This window comes from Colius striatus, chromosome 7, assembly GCF_028858725.1.
Source record: "Colius striatus isolate bColStr4 chromosome 7, bColStr4.1.hap1, whole genome shotgun sequence".
NCBI classification, from domain to species: Eukaryota; Metazoa; Chordata; class Aves; order Coliiformes; family Coliidae; genus Colius; species Colius striatus.
Genome location: NC_084765.1, coordinates 20,807,173 through 20,822,566, shown reverse-complemented (window position 1 = coordinate 20,822,566; position 15,394 = coordinate 20,807,173). Strand labels below are relative to the sequence as shown.

General features: G+C 41.5%; 1 protein-coding gene across 6 annotated transcripts in view; it reads right to left on the bottom strand.

The window, feature by feature from the left end:
* Window positions 1-15,394, bottom strand: part of MYO9A (myosin IXA) — a 198,609-nt gene that overhangs the window by 35,736 nt on the left and 147,479 nt on the right. For 4 of the 6 annotated variants that reach the window (XM_062000449.1, XM_062000451.1, XM_062000452.1 and 1 more), the window contains 5 exons: window positions 14,963-15,158; window positions 10,588-10,707; window positions 5,962-6,037; window positions 1,161-1,304; window positions 454-493 (listed from right to left, as the gene is read on the bottom strand). In XM_062000449.1, the coding sequence (XP_061856433.1) occupies window positions 454-493; window positions 1,161-1,304; window positions 5,962-6,037; window positions 10,588-10,707; window positions 14,963-15,158 (576 nt within the window). The remainder of the gene's footprint in view (window positions 1-453; window positions 494-1,160; window positions 1,305-5,961; window positions 6,038-10,587; window positions 10,708-14,962; window positions 15,159-15,394) is intronic. The other 2 variants (XM_062000454.1, XM_062000455.1) reach the window with 1 other exon arrangement.

The following is a 15,394-nucleotide window of genomic DNA, read 5'->3' as shown; positions in this document are numbered from 1 at the left end:
ACTGCAACAGGCATCATTCTTCTAGATATGAGAGAGCTCTTGGCATCTCTTCAAAAACAGTAAATGCAGACAAGATGGAGGGAAACTGAACATTAGACAGACCTGTTGTTTATCAGGTACTAGCTCTCTTGCATGACCTGCCCACTCATTTTAGTTTAGAGATTTAATTATTAGACTTCACCAGCACATACGTACTCCTTCTCCAGAGAAGGAGAAAAGGAGCCAGAGCAGGTCCAAGAAAAGAGGATGCAAGCATTCATACAGCACTCTTTCTGCACAAATCAGGGTTGGAATCCCTTGGTTTTATTATATAAACTTATATTGAGTGGCCTTGAACAGAGCTGAGCTGACCAAGGTCTTTATGTAAACACAAGTGGTCTTCCTCCCACTCATCACTGTACCTATACCCTTAACCCACAGGGCACCATAGTGAAAATGCTGCTTCTCGCTCACCTTTGGAAGACTTGGTTTGGCTTTGAAGTTCTTATTTCGCCTGAGGAGACAATAAATGGCTCAAGTTAATTCACAAATGCAATTGCAGAATGAAGGAGTTTATGAAACAAACCCTTCCAAACCCCCTTCAGCTGCCTCCTATAACCTGAATGGAAATTGGGCTGACTCTGCATGCTGCACACTTGTTTTACAGATTTAGTGGCAAAGGTTTGAGAGGAAGATGTTGAACTGACGAGAATCGTTATGCTGGAAATGATGTGGTAGAGTGAAGGAGTGGTGTTTCAAACCAACTGACCACCCTTCTGCTTTCTCCTACCCTGTGTTAACTCCAGCCACTCCAATGTTTACTGAACCTCTTGATGGGGCTGCAATATGAATCACTGACATTATTTCCCCACCTAACTTGTAATAGAAACTTTGATACCACGTTAAAAAATATGACTGCTGTCATCTTTTGAGACTGGTCTGACAAGCAGATTCATTCCTTTGCTCTCTTCCTCGCAGCTGTCATTACGAATGAATGACAAGAATTCAATATATCAGAGGAAAAAAACACACTGGGGCCGCTTTGACCCAACTCTGAAATGTCTCCAAGTCTACTTGAAACCCTGATATTTTTATACTCAGGCTATTTACATTCCTCTAACTACCCACGCTGCTCATGACACTCCAGGAATAAAGCTCAAATCCCTTTCTTTGGCACTGACATGAGGATGCCGTGGGCCCTCTCCAGCAGCTTGCTGTTGGTTGAGCTGATGAATATCCCGTCCTTGTCTAGGAAGGCGCCGGTGCTGGCGAGCCTGCTGTGCCGCATCCCCATCCGGCCGTTCCAGCCGACCGCGTAGGCATCACTGCAGGAGCAAACATTGTGCAGCGTTAGGAAGACTTAAAAGATCCTGGTTCTATGACAAAATAAGATCATAAAATGATCTGGCAGTAGAAAGTGACTGCTTATTCTTTGAACTGTAAATCTGCTTCCTCTGGATAAAGTGGTGATGCCAGGCACCGCATGAAGCGATGGACTAATTAAGCACCTTTTAACAATCTAATATTCATAAAAGGATGAAAACTATCATCAGAAGAGTAACAACTCCCATTCTCCCAGCACAAGGCTTGAGTCTGCAGACATTTTGGTGGTCGGAAGGACTATGACCTCTGACATCAGCCTTGCACCATTAACAGTCACAACTTTAGATGACATCAGTGCTGACTCTCCCTTCTCTGATTCATGCAAGCATTTCATTAGGAAAAGAAAAAGCAAATACCATTTGCCATAAACTAATTACTTGCCACAAATAAAAGATGCCAGCCCCAACTGGACCAATGGTTTGGCCTAGAATCACTCACTGGGACCTGATCTCACTTGCCCAATTGGGTCCTCTCTGCCATGCAACAGAGCAGCTTTGGTTTCCAGTAATGCTTACCTGGCTACAGGAAGACTGAAGGGAATAGGAAGAGCAACTAAAATCTTCCCTTGGATGATGGGACACGGATACTCCACAAAACTTCCCATTAGGGCAAATAATTTCCAGAGTTCAGGAGTCTTCCTATGGTGTCTGGGGTTATGAAAGCCTCACCTGGGCTATATTCAGCCACAATACTTTTGGTCTGGTGGTGGAGTTTTAGTGGTTTGTTGGTTTTTTAAAAATTTTGCAGAAATCATCACACAAAATAAAAGTCACCTAAGGAAGGACGTAGAGGTCTGTAATCCCTTCCCTCCTCCAAGCTATCTCAGACAGGGGGAAAAGAAACTTGATGCAGCACCGATCTTCTTGTCATGAGGATAATGAAGAAAATATTGGTTTAAATGGTACCTCTATCACTAGTTACATCTAAGGTCTAGTATCAAGGCAGCCCTTGGATTTAGTCTTGATTTGGAGGAAGGGCAAATATCAAGTGCCACATGGAAATTAAAAATTAAAAGCATGTAATATTGTTCATTCAGCCAGCTCAAAGCCTGGAGTGCGACTGTTGGAACAACCTGACACTGGAGTGCACTTGCCTTGTCACAGAGCTTTCCACATTCCTCACCAGGCTCATTAAACCAGGGTTTTGACCTGTATCACTTTTAAAAGAAAGGATGAGTCACAGCAGAATAAACCTCTGGCTGAGCACTCCAGCACCTGCTCGTTTTAAGCGTCCTATTCAGTTCGAGGAAGGCTTTAATATCACAGAACCATAGAATCTTTTCAGTTGGAAAAGACCTTTAAGATCACTGACGCCAGGTGATCTCTCCTGTCCACCTTCTTTCTCTTTACAGCTAAGGTTCCATCCATCAACAACCTCCTATTTGCAGCAAGAAAAAATAAAAATCACCAGTTGACAGATACCACTAAACCTGAATGGCAATTTTTGGGACCTACAACCCATCGTTAATCCTGGTTGACCTCAGCACACTCTCAGGCTTGAGACTGGCTGCAGATAGATGGACTCTGGACAAGGCTAGAGAACAGAAAACTCCAGAAATTCCCATGAGGTTTTGGAAAAAAAGGATATAAACCATCAGTTTTGTCTATTACAAACACCTTTGGACAGATGAATGTGAATGGTGGCTGACACAGTCTTTTTGGTACTTGGGAAGCCAATCCTCTCACCAAGCCCAGCCTTTCAAGGCAGTCTGATCAAAACCTGCTTTCCTGCACGCCACTGAGACATCACTGCACATAAACCAGATTCATCAGTGAACATAAAGCAGCAGGAAAACAGACAGTCCAAGCAGCTTTGGTTAGTGATGGCACGGCTTTCATCACTCAACAGTGAAGGAACTTGGAAGGCACTCTGGCTTCCCAATGCTCTGCTGAACCCCGGTTTCAACTGCCTCCCCCCCCCCCCAACCCCAGCATGTGCAAACCACTTGTCTGCTTTCTTCTGAGATCAGAGAGCACTTGGCTTGCTAAATCCTCTGCAATGACTTCCTGTGTGATGTCATGCCTCAAATTTGCTTTTAGAAGCAGGCCCTGGGCTATCATGTGGGCTGGATGTACAATGCAGACTTATCAGTGACCGCATGATCATGAGATGGCTTTGAAAGCAAATTCCTACTTAATTGAACTCCATCAATTACTTGCCAGTCTATCTGCTGGAAAGCTGTTGAAGTAAATCTCTCTTCTATACAAATTACCTTCATCCCTGTATTTATCCCTTCTTGCTGGACAAGTGTAATTTAAATAGAATATCGACATTTATCAAGTGTAATATGACTCTTCAGATCAAAATCATCCACAATGAAAGATATCAAAACTTCAGATATCCCTACTTCACAAGCACAGGCTGGTTTTTACAGACCCTATGAGAGACCCAGTTTGTGCTTTCAGAAGGAAAGAGCACAGATGATGTTGGGGACCCATAGCTGATGATGCCCAAGAGAGATCATGGACCATGTTACTGAAGCACCACACCAGGAGGAACACAGGAGCTAGGATAGCTTCAAAAATACATTTTCTGCAAATATATCAGTAAAGGGAATAAACTAACTGTCCTGATCCTGTTGTTAAGATATAATTGCTGAGGATGACAAAAGGAAGACACAGTTGTTGCTGCCCTTGATCCTGTCTGTTTAAGGCAACTTGTATGCTATTCTGGCTTGGGTTAAGCCAAAGAAATAGAGGTGACCACATGCTGAACTCCACAGTAAACAAATACACTCCTCTTATTACCTGGGATGGGAGTTTCCCTGCCTTTACAAGAGCCCCTCACTGAGATAATTGGGACTGGGCTATGAAAATGGCAGCAGCCCAAGCAGCCACACCACAGTGCCCCTGGAGCTCTACAGTCAAGAATCCCACCCCCATCCCATAGGTCTTCTTCACAAACCAGTATCAGATTTGAATGCTTGCTAGAGAAACCATAGGACTTCTCTTATCTATACAGGAAGATCTTCCAACAGGGACAAAGTTACACCATGTTTAGGGAAACCTGCACAACCAGATGCTAGAAACAGTGAACGTCACCTCTGGAGACACCAACCTTCTCTGCCTCAAACATCATCATGTAGCTACTATGGTCATAACCCAACAAGTTAGAGCTGTAGCAGCTATAGTATCAGGAGAAAGAATGGGAGGGGTGAGAAACAGTGATGTGAGGACAACCAAGGTTGCATCATCTTCCCACAACAGGGTGAGATTGCTTGCACAAGCCAGGTTTCTCCCCAAACTTAAGAAGTGGCACCGATTTATGAATTCAGTCCAATAATTTAATGCAAATCATATCCTCTCTGACCACTGAAAATGAGCCAACTTGTAATCATATGAGAATATTCAGTTGTCCTTCAGTAGGATGCTACTACCACTCTTAAAGAGAAGAAAGTCACATCAAGAGGAACATTCTAGTCCTGATGGCAATCAGAGGGCATGTGGTGAGCAAAGACAAACAACAAAAGCCACTTTTGTTCCCCTAGAAAAAAAAAACAGGAACAACATGTATCTAATTTCTGTCTTGGCCATTTGGCATTAAAGCCAGTAAAAAAATAGGTGTAATGATATATTTGGAGGATATTTTATTTTATGTATAAAGGAAGCTCACTGAGATGCAAAGACCATTACACAGGATTTGACGGACACGTTTCAAGATACAGTCTCAGAATGCTCTCAACTTTTTCTGAACTTCAAGTAGCTCAGAGTAGTCATGAAGCTACACTTGGATGTCTACATCTCCAAGCAATCATTTTAGGTGCTTAGCATGCTCCCCAGCTCCACACATCTGCTCAGAAGGAAGCAGAAAGCCACCATACTCCTTCAGAGGTGGTATCTGGATAATTAGACTTTTTGGCATCTGCAGGGGGATAGAACAAAAGCTAGAAAAAAAGGAGGAAGATCAGAGTCCAGATAGCCCTTTGATATGAAGACATTTTGCTTCACAAGCAATTTAATTCTGAAATGGATTTGGAAAACCTTTTGCAGAAGAGGCATAGATCTGCCATCTCAAGTCATAGACCTAACCTCTCAAAAAGGTCTCATTAAGTAGTTGTTTGGTCAGAACCTTCAAGTAAGGATTAAAAAAAATAAAACTAGATAAAAACTTTAAAAACAGAACTTTTCTGGAATTAACATGCTTCTTTCCCTTAAAAACAAATGAACACTTGACAAGGTACCATATCAAGCCCCATAACTTCCCAGGTCCTCAGTGGCATCCAGAGCCACCATCAGGCTGCTTGTGTGCAGTTCTGCACCCAAACACATGGTTGGGTTTACTGCACCAGAAAGACCTTTGGCAAATGTTTATTTCCTTGACAGTGGCACATTCATTCATCTATTTCTTTTGTAAGCTTCTTAGCACCTTCATGCCACACCACCTACAATTGCTGCCTTTTGACACAGGAAAGTTGTCTCTCCCTGCTTGCTGTTTACTCAGGTAAAGATATTTAGATATGATCACATAGCAGAGAAAGAACAAAGAGAAGACAAAATTAATAAGCAAGCTCGGAGAAACACTAATAGAATAACTTATACCAATAGACAGTGCTGTCCCAGCCTGGATTTCCTTGTGCCAGCATAAAAGCAAGAGACTTACCGCTGGGTCCTCTCGTTGATCGTATTGACTCCCTGGAGATCTGAGAGCGGTGTCCGTGGGCTCTTACGAGCAATACCTAAAGCAGCACATGAGAAAAGACGTTTCTATCTTGGCTCTTCACCCACAGGCAATTAGCACAGCCATAGCTTAGCAGTGACTACAGCAAGGAGGAGCATGTACATGTCACAGCACATGCTGGGCATATGAGGGTGCCAAGGATGTCAATGTACCCATCGTCTTCTAAGTCTTACCTCTCTACCACAGAGTCATCACCCTTATGAGTAATGCTGTTTGCTCAAGCCTACTAATTCCTCCTCCCACACATGCACATTGTGTTAGGGACACATTGTCCCAGCTAGTAAGTAAAGGGCAAAAGAAGAGGTTGCTACGATGGGAGCTGTGTCCTGTATGCCCAAAATCTTCCTTAACTCTCTGCTGTGCATGGGACAACCCAGTTGCCTACATGGGCAAAACACTCGGATCTAAGCAGGGTGCTTGGAAAAATGGTTATTTATTCCTTGCACACTTCTTCACTTCCTAGAGATATGTGGACAGGGTCATGCACAGCAAGTAGTATATACTACATGCAGAGGCTTCATTGCTTGTTGAACATAAGTCCTTTAATAGGGACAGTTTTAGAGTAATTGATGTTTAATAAATAGCCAAGGAAGTTATCACGTATCCTTACTACAGTAGCAGACATTTCAAGCTGTTGTCTTCCCCAAGGTGGAAATGTTTTGCAACCAAACATTCAAGAAGACAGAAGATAATTTTTGTAGACAATGAAACACTTTTCAAGTCACTAAACTACAGATATTTAAAGACTCAATAAGCTTGAATTTGACATGAAAACAGCCAAGCAATTTTTTAAACTGTCTCAAAATCGCTGCTGAGAGACAGAAAACATCGCAGTGCTTGCATGAACACAGGAAAATGTGTATTCCTTTACCCTGAAACTTCTGCAGTGAAAAAAAAAAAAGCAGAAAAATCTCCTCTCTGAAAAGACAGAAGTCTAAGGAACTTCTAAAGACATTCTGTTTGTGGCAGAAGAGGAAAACAATAGCATATCCCCTCCTCTTCCCCACATGTATCATTTTGCTATTTAATGCAGTCTAACTGCTGAAATAAAAAGTGTCCTTAGGATCTTTCTTTTCTGAGGATGAACATCAAGTGAATACACAGAGATGTGAGTCTGTCCTCCTGATCTGCTGTTCCTCACACCCTGAAATTTCTAAGGAGAAGATGAACTCCGACATCAACAGATGACAGCCCTTTAACAGGACATCTACTGCCTTCTACCAACTGAGATATCACAACAGCTTGTTTTGAAGTCTGAACGTTGTGCAAGACATGCCCAGAAAGGCTGATGGTCCACTTCATTAAGATTCCATATCTAAAGGTGTCTGAACAGTTTAGAAATCTGAGTAAAAGAAAATTTGGGAATGTGTTGCCACAGGTCATGTTTGGTCCTGCCTGTGCTGCAAGGCAGGACCAAATCACTCTTGCTTAAGAAGGTTTTGCAATGTCCAACTCTAGAGATTTTCGAGAAGCAAGCCAGATAATCTATGTGACTGCTTAGCTATGCCTATAGTTTAAAACTCTCTTCTTGATTTCTGTTATTGCAATTTAAGCAATTTTTTGTTAGATTTCTTGATGCAGGAGTATTCTTTCACATCTTTCAACACTGGCATGTCTGTGCCAGAAGTTGCTTGTTTAGAGCACAGAAAACCAGTTATAAAGGTAAAAAAATCAGAGTAATCAGGAATCTCTTAAAATACTGCATCAGTATTTTTTCCTAGGTTGGAGTTTTATTGTTGTGGGTTTTTTTTAACACTAAAAAAGCACTTTATGTCTAGCTGTGTCTATTTTTTTATAAAGTATATATGCCTGGATACTTTCCCATTAAGGCACAGCAGACTTCTCTAACCTAAAGCATTTAGTTTTGTTTTGAGCGTTTGCTGGCTGCAATATCCATGAGAAAATGGACTTTTACTGGTATGTAAAAGATTATTTTTTTTAGTCCATGCCCTTCTTTTTGGAAGAAACTCTGCCTTCCTTTGCTATGGTGCACAAGCTGGATTGCTTTAGACTCAATCCCCACAAAAAAGACTTCTCTACATTGTGCCATCAGTTGGCTCTTAATAGAAGAAATTCATAGATGCTGAAGCAAAATGGAAGTTGTCTCACTGATCTAGTTCCTTTCCTGGGGAACAGAATCAGTTTTTCAGAAACAAAGGGCAAGAAGGTTTTAGATTTAACCTGGTGTGTTGCATGTGGCTGTGAGAAATCTATACAGTGAATATGGGCCATTAAGTGGTACACATAAATATGCTGCAAGCCAAGGAACAATGGATGAGTGGAAACTGCTCATTCCCTACACCCAGCTCAGATGCAGGCTGATCTATTTTACATTTTAGGAATATAATTCTTCTGATTTTTCAAGCTCTTTCCCTTTCTTTGTCTATAGTGTTTCAGAACAACAGGCTGATTTGCCTAACAGATCTTTGTCCTCAGTGAGAAGAGCTTTGGATAATCCCAATCTACTCCCGGCTCATGAATATCATCTTGCAGAGCTTTGTTCTTGAACTCAGAGATGTCTAAACCCAGTGTCTTGCTCTTGTAGAGGACCAAAAATGAATTGATAGCCTCAAAGATACCAGGGAAGCAACTGAGACAGTAAGGAAAGGATCAACAGCTAGCTACACAAGCTGAAAACCAAGTTACCTAAACAGAATCCCAGTATGTTCACCAAATCAATCAGTCTTCCCTCTTTTTGCACAGCTAGAACTAATTGCACAAATCAAGACAAGGAGATGATCTAGTTGGTCCTTCTCTCAAGGATGACATAGGTGTAACCTTGTCTGACTTCTAGGAAAAGCCAAGTGTCTGGGGCCAACCTCAGTCCAAGTATCCTCACCTGCAGGGCTCACAAGCCCACTAAATTCAGGACCCCAAATTTATACACGTTCCAGTCCCTGTTTAGCTTGCCAAAGAAATGAAGTCTGGGGAAGCAGCTTGCAGGAGCACAACCCGTGGGAAGATGCAAATGACTTCTGTAATTTTTTTTCCTGTCATTCTGTGAACTTAGAGCACAATCTACTTGTTTGTCAGGTCAGATGCCTCCGGTCAATTCACAGAATCATAAAATTGTTTTGGTTCGAAAAAACCTTTAAAGATCATCAAGTCCAACCACTGACCTCACACTGCCAAGCCTGCCATTAAACCATGTCCCTCAGCACATCAGCTGTGTGTCTTTTAAACATCTACAGGGATGGTGACTCCACCAATCTACAAACTACGGCACTGTTACTCACAGATCCATGTGTTGGTTTTAACCTAAGGGAGACTAAACAGTGTGGACTAGTCTGTAATAGTGAGGTTTAATGTCTCGAGCTCAACTCTGAGCTCAACCTCACAGCTTCACGTGAAATTAAAGCTCTTTTGAGTTGTATGAATTTCCCTCTTCACACCAAAGCAATCACAATTTAAGTCTCTCAAACTTCTCATGCTGCTGACCTAAACTACATAAGAAAAAAGAAATTAATTGTTATTAAAACTACTCTACTATCAATTACCTTCCTTTTCAATAGTTTCTTAGTAGTATCAGTAAAGTGACTTAGCACAACATCACTTAAAATCACTTTAAAAAGTGCCGTGTTTGTCTTAACTGCTTTGTATTTCCTCAGTAATGGTGAAACTTCTAGGAAAAACCCAATAAAGTCTAAATTAAGAATTAAACCACCTCTGCTGAATGCTACATGCTGCAGTAAACACTGATAGAATGTTTCTAGCAGGAAAAGTGGATTTGAGAAAACTTAACATGCAACTGCTGTACTTACCGTGCTCGGCTCTGCAGAAAAAACCTGGTCACATTGCATTTACACCTAAGTTGCACGATGGTTAAGTTAGCAACTGGGGCTGAGGACTTGGCCTTGAAGACTGCATATAGCAGCACTCTATTTCTGTAAACTTTAATGAGCAATGTGAAGGAAGAGAATAATAGCAGAAAAATGATATATCTAAAGATATGAGCAAATATTATGTTCTTATATAATACAGTAATGCAGGCAAGAGTGTCCATGTTGTCATGCAAGATGAGTTTATTATGTGACAAAGGAGTGAAGAGGAAGAAATGGAGACCAAGTGCATCTTTACCCAATTCATTCTTTGAAATAACCCTGCCAAATGCTTTAGTTTTAAGTAAGAGCCCTCGGAGACAGTGTTTTCACAAGGTACAGTTATTTTCAAAGTCCAATCCAAATCAAGTTAAATTCCAGCTGTATCACTCACGTGCCTTATGCCAGAAATATTCCTATTGGACTTGTGGTGCTTTGAACTTACATAAAACACACAAAAACCTACCCGTAGGATCAGTATCCCGACTTAATGGCAACAAGTATACAGGAAAACCATCAACAAAGAGGTGTGATTTTTCAAGAGATGTGGGTTTGCATTTAGTTTTACTCTTCACACTCTGGCTAAAAACTGCTATAAGGCAGCTGGTCCAATCCTGGAAGGCTCTTTGAGTGGCTTTTTTTTCACCCTTTCAACACTGAATGCACCTGGTGTCCATTTCTTGGCATGTGAGTGTTGTATCAGAGGGAAGGGTGGGTGTTCAAGCCTTACTGTACTTCTCCTCCTTGCATCTCTGCAGGATCTCTAAGCTCCTCTGATGAACTGGGTGATGAAGAAAGCTAAAACTATCCACACTTTTCAAAACCGCACATGGCACTGCATCATCATTCCCTTGGGAAGCAAAATAAAAACAACAATAACAAAAAATGGAGAGAAGAGAAAGATTATATAAGCAGAAATCAAGAGAGGGTAAAGAACAAGCCCAAAGAACACGAGAGCTCAAGGGTCACATGTTTTTCATGCTTGACACAATTTAACCTCAGTCTCCTCCAGATGTAGGAGCTGGGCCATGTCCCAGCCCCAGTTATAATCTTGATTAGCCCAAACATAATCACTCTGTGATTATTTGAGGAAAAAAAACAAGATTAGGTATACTTTTGCTTTTATTAACTGTCTTCTAAAATCCTTTCCGTGCCTCTGTCAGGCAATACACTCAATTCTCTGCACAGATGTTCCTGGACTTGGCCACCTGGAATTCCCATTGTGTGTGCCAGAGCTGTGCTTTGCTCAGATACTGGCAATTAAAAATGAAAAAATAAAATTTTTTCTATTAAACAAGGGATCTGTATTCCTCAAGGGCAGAGGACACAGAGTGTGAAGTTAGATTGGATAGGTCTGAGGAGAGAAATTGGAAGAAGCCATTGCTGCACAGCCAAGAAGACTTCTGATGGCTCAGCTCTGACCATAAGGTGGAAGAGAGGCGACATAGATGACACTATGTAAGCAGGGCAGCACCTCTCCATCATCACTTAAGTGACCAAGAGACACATCATGCTCCCGTTGAGGCTTGATGAGGTCACCATGGCATTACCTTGTGTCAGTACGTTTGGAAGTATGTCATACAAACACATCAAATCATCAGAAAGGACTGATCTGAACTTTCCAGAGGAACACTGTCAAGGGGTGTCTTCCTTGCATTAACACCACTTCATACTGCTTAGTCGGACCCCAAAGATGATTTTTTTAGTTGCTGTCATCTTTATTTAGCAAACAAAAGGTGCTTTTTTTCTTTTTTTTTTGGATGGGCACTAAACCAAGGAGAAACCCTTGTTAGCTGAATGCAAATGCAGACCCTGTCAAGGCAGGGCACAACTCCAAGAACACAAATCCTTTATCAAGGTGGCGACTTAGGTTTGTGTCCAGCCAAACCAAGAGAAAAGAGAAAGCTGTGAGTCTACAGCCTATTTCTTATAAAAACAGCACCAGTTCTTCTGTCAAGTTTTTGGTAAAAAAGAATTTGTGTAACAAATTTATATTGATGATAAAACAAACAAAAAAAATGAGCTAAATTTCTTTCCTAAAAAGCTTGATAACGTGCCTTTAATCAAAGTTCATTAACAAACCCAGTTCAAATATGCAGTTTTTTTGACCATCTCAATCCTCCCTGATAAACTCAATAATAGTAATAAAAAAATCAAATTATGGATGAATTCCACCCTTCAGCTAATTGCAGTTTGCCACATCCCAGCAGGTTTCATCCAAGAAGGACGGGCACCGTAGATGTATCTCTTAGGTAGAAGAGAAAGGTACCCCATGAAATTCCTGGTGCTTTGCTGCTCTTCACTTCCAGGTTAATGAGGACAATCGAGTAGTCACTAAAAGCTGTACTACAAGGATCTTGGGAGCACAAAAAAAAGGACAGTCCCCAAAACCAGAAGGGTAAAATGCTGATTACAGAAGCATCCATAGCACTGGTTGGCACTGCAGGCATGGAGAACATAATGAAAAAGATTATGCAAAAAGAAAGCAGAGCAAATTTTTACAGAGCTGCTTGTACACAGCTGCAGATTTTTCACCAAAATCCCCATTGAGTATTGCAAGCGTGACTCAGACAGGCCTTCAGATAGATAAAAGCAAGGGCTTCAGCAATTTGAGGTTACAACAAACGAGTGCAAAAAGCTTTACATTAAAAAAGACATGCTTCAGATATTTCCCTATTCATTAATCACACCTGCCTGATGGATGGTGACAGCAGCAGACAGGACCTGAGAAACCAAGAAAAGGGCAGCATGCCGTTTTACAAATGGCACACAACTATTTACGTGGGCACGCTTGGATGAACGTCTGTGTGTGAAGTTATTCTCAGCAAATCTCATAGTTTCATGAAAAGCTCCATGTCCATCGGTGGCAAGGCATTCAAATCTGGCTTAGCAATGCCAGTAAGGTTTGGTAAAAAAACCAAAGAAAATGAACTTAAAACATATGCTGTCTTTGGTTGTCTGCTTTTGTTTATTGAGATAGGGTAATTGCAGTGATTCTTTGATAATTCACAAATGCCTTCTGCAACAGATGCAAAGTATCAGTTTGGGGCTTTTCTGCATTATTTTGGGGAGTAGGATTATTATTTTTGTCCTGGTCAGCATCATGGGCCACATCGTACCAGTCCACCCCACTGTCAGACACTGGTCAAGCCTTCGGTGCAGGTCTGCCTGTTTTGCAGCTTTTGGTGCTTCTGCAAGACAGATGGGTGTATGGAGAAAGAAGAAGAAGGCAGGAGGTCTCACCAGCAAAAGTATGATGAAAATATTGCTACAGATGTCCCCTTGCTACTGCCAGCTGGGCAGAAGTCATGCTCGGAGATGATGGGTACCTCTCTGAAGAGGGAAGAGGCAGATGAATGTAAATAGTGCCAGCTCCATCACTGTTTGTAAGGCAAGCTTTCCTGACAGGTAAGGTGTACCTCAATATGGGAATTAGATTTAGGCAATCTCCTCCCATCAGTTCTGCTTATATAATTGTGATGTTCTCATGATTTTTTCCCAATTCAGGCCAAATCAGATGCACACAGAAATTTGAGGTATAAATTATGTGAGGATTGTCAGGAAGATAAACCTTGTCCAGCTTTCTGAGCTATTTTCTTTTTTTAATGAAAACCCAGAGGTTACCAAGCACAAAGTCATTTGAAAGCAGGCTAAAAGATACCAGATAAATAAAAGAGCAGCACCATGTGCTAGAAGAGGTTTGGAAACTCAGCCATTACCAGGTATTGCTTAGTTTCAGAATGTAAAGAAAAGGTGATGCAAAAACTGAGGCTCAGAATTGTCTGAAAATCTCCTGGACTCTATTTTGCATCTATATATTGAGATACATAGGTATTGATATAGGCAAGTTATTGCCACAAACTCAAGGTTGACAAGCAGCAAGCCAGCTAGCGAGGAGATGAGCAGGGCAGGCAACGACTGATTGCCACAGACACGGGAAGCGAAGGAGGGCTTGAAATTAGCTCTTACTTGCTGAAATGAAACACATTTTTATTATCTCCTTGATCAGCTCACTTTAGTCCAGCCTGGGTTTTAGGCAAGATGAAAAGGTGATGTAGGAAAATGCAAATATGGATTTTTGAATCCAACTCATTTGAGAGACGTTTTTCCCAACACCAAATGTCTTTGCCATCTGTCTGTGAGTGTTAGAAAATATTGCTGTCCGTAAAGGCTGCCTTGAGGTGCCAGACAGATCCAGGTTCAAGAGAAACATATTTTCTCTTACTCTGTATCTGAGTAGTTTGAGAAGAAGAGCCTCAAGAGCTGAAAGTTGATTTTTGCCTCCTGCTCTTCTTGAGATACTATAATTTGCCCCAAACAAGAAATAATGCTTTCTGCTTGTGCAGTTTCCATACCTATGTTCCTTGTACCAGGCTCCTTGACTCTCCTTGATGCATTTCTCTCCAACGTCAAAAAAATTCATAGTGCAGCTGCATGCTTCATTTAAACCCAACTGACATTTTCCCTGCTAAGGCTCTAATTTCATAGTGAATTTCAAGCCCTCTTGTGCCCAGAAATTAACAATAGCTTGTACTCATCTTTCCAAAATTGCTTTATAAAGAAAAATGGTCTAAAAGCACAGCCAGGTACTGCCTGCATGATGATGCACCATTACTTCTCTTGAATTTAATGCCCCCACGCTCGGTGTGAAATGGTTCCGGACGACTGCGAAGCAATGTGTTCTGCTAGACAAGAGACGGGCTCTCTCTCAGCTTAAAAGGTGAACAGCTTGAAAAATCAGAGAGGAGCATTATTGCCTTTTTTTGTTTCCAGATGTAACCCACAATTCAAGGCAAAAATAATTTGCCTTATTTGCCAAATAATTGTTATGCCTCTGCTTGAATCATTCACGTTTCCTATGCATGCATCCTACAAAAGGGGAAAGTTAAAGCTGCAGGAAAGTGAAAATCTTTTGATGTGTTAAAATCTAAATATACGTTGAAATATAACTTCTGCGTAGCAAAAACCGACGCACTATTCAAGGAGGTTTTTTAATAGATTAATTGCTCCTACTAAATCAGGCTACTTAATATACTCTAGTAATATAATAGATCTAAACGGCCAGTGAAAATCAGGCACTAGGATTCGGAGAGCAACACACATACCACTTTTCTTCTCCACATATCGTTTTCCAGCCTCCCTAAAAGCAACCACCGCCCTGAAAAATGCCCGCAGGACTGCCCAGCGGAAGACGGCCACAGGGTCGATCCCAATCATCCCGCAGATAAAGGCGTTCTTGCTGCTTCGCAGGAGAGCTACAATGTCCGGGCGCATGTGATCTGTGTTTTTCTCACGGAAATCCTACGGAAGGAGAAAAAAGAAGGGGAGAAAAGAGGAAGGTAAACAGTATCTGCAAGATCTGTCACGTAAGGTCTGCCATGCTATGCCTGGGATAGCACAACTACTGACTCCTGTTTCTACCTTCTGACACCTCTTTATGGCTAGAAAACAAATGTTTTACCCCAAAGCACTGCTCTCTGAAGTACCTTGAATCTAGGGTGGTTTAGTCTGGAGAAGAGAAGCCTGAGGGGTGACAT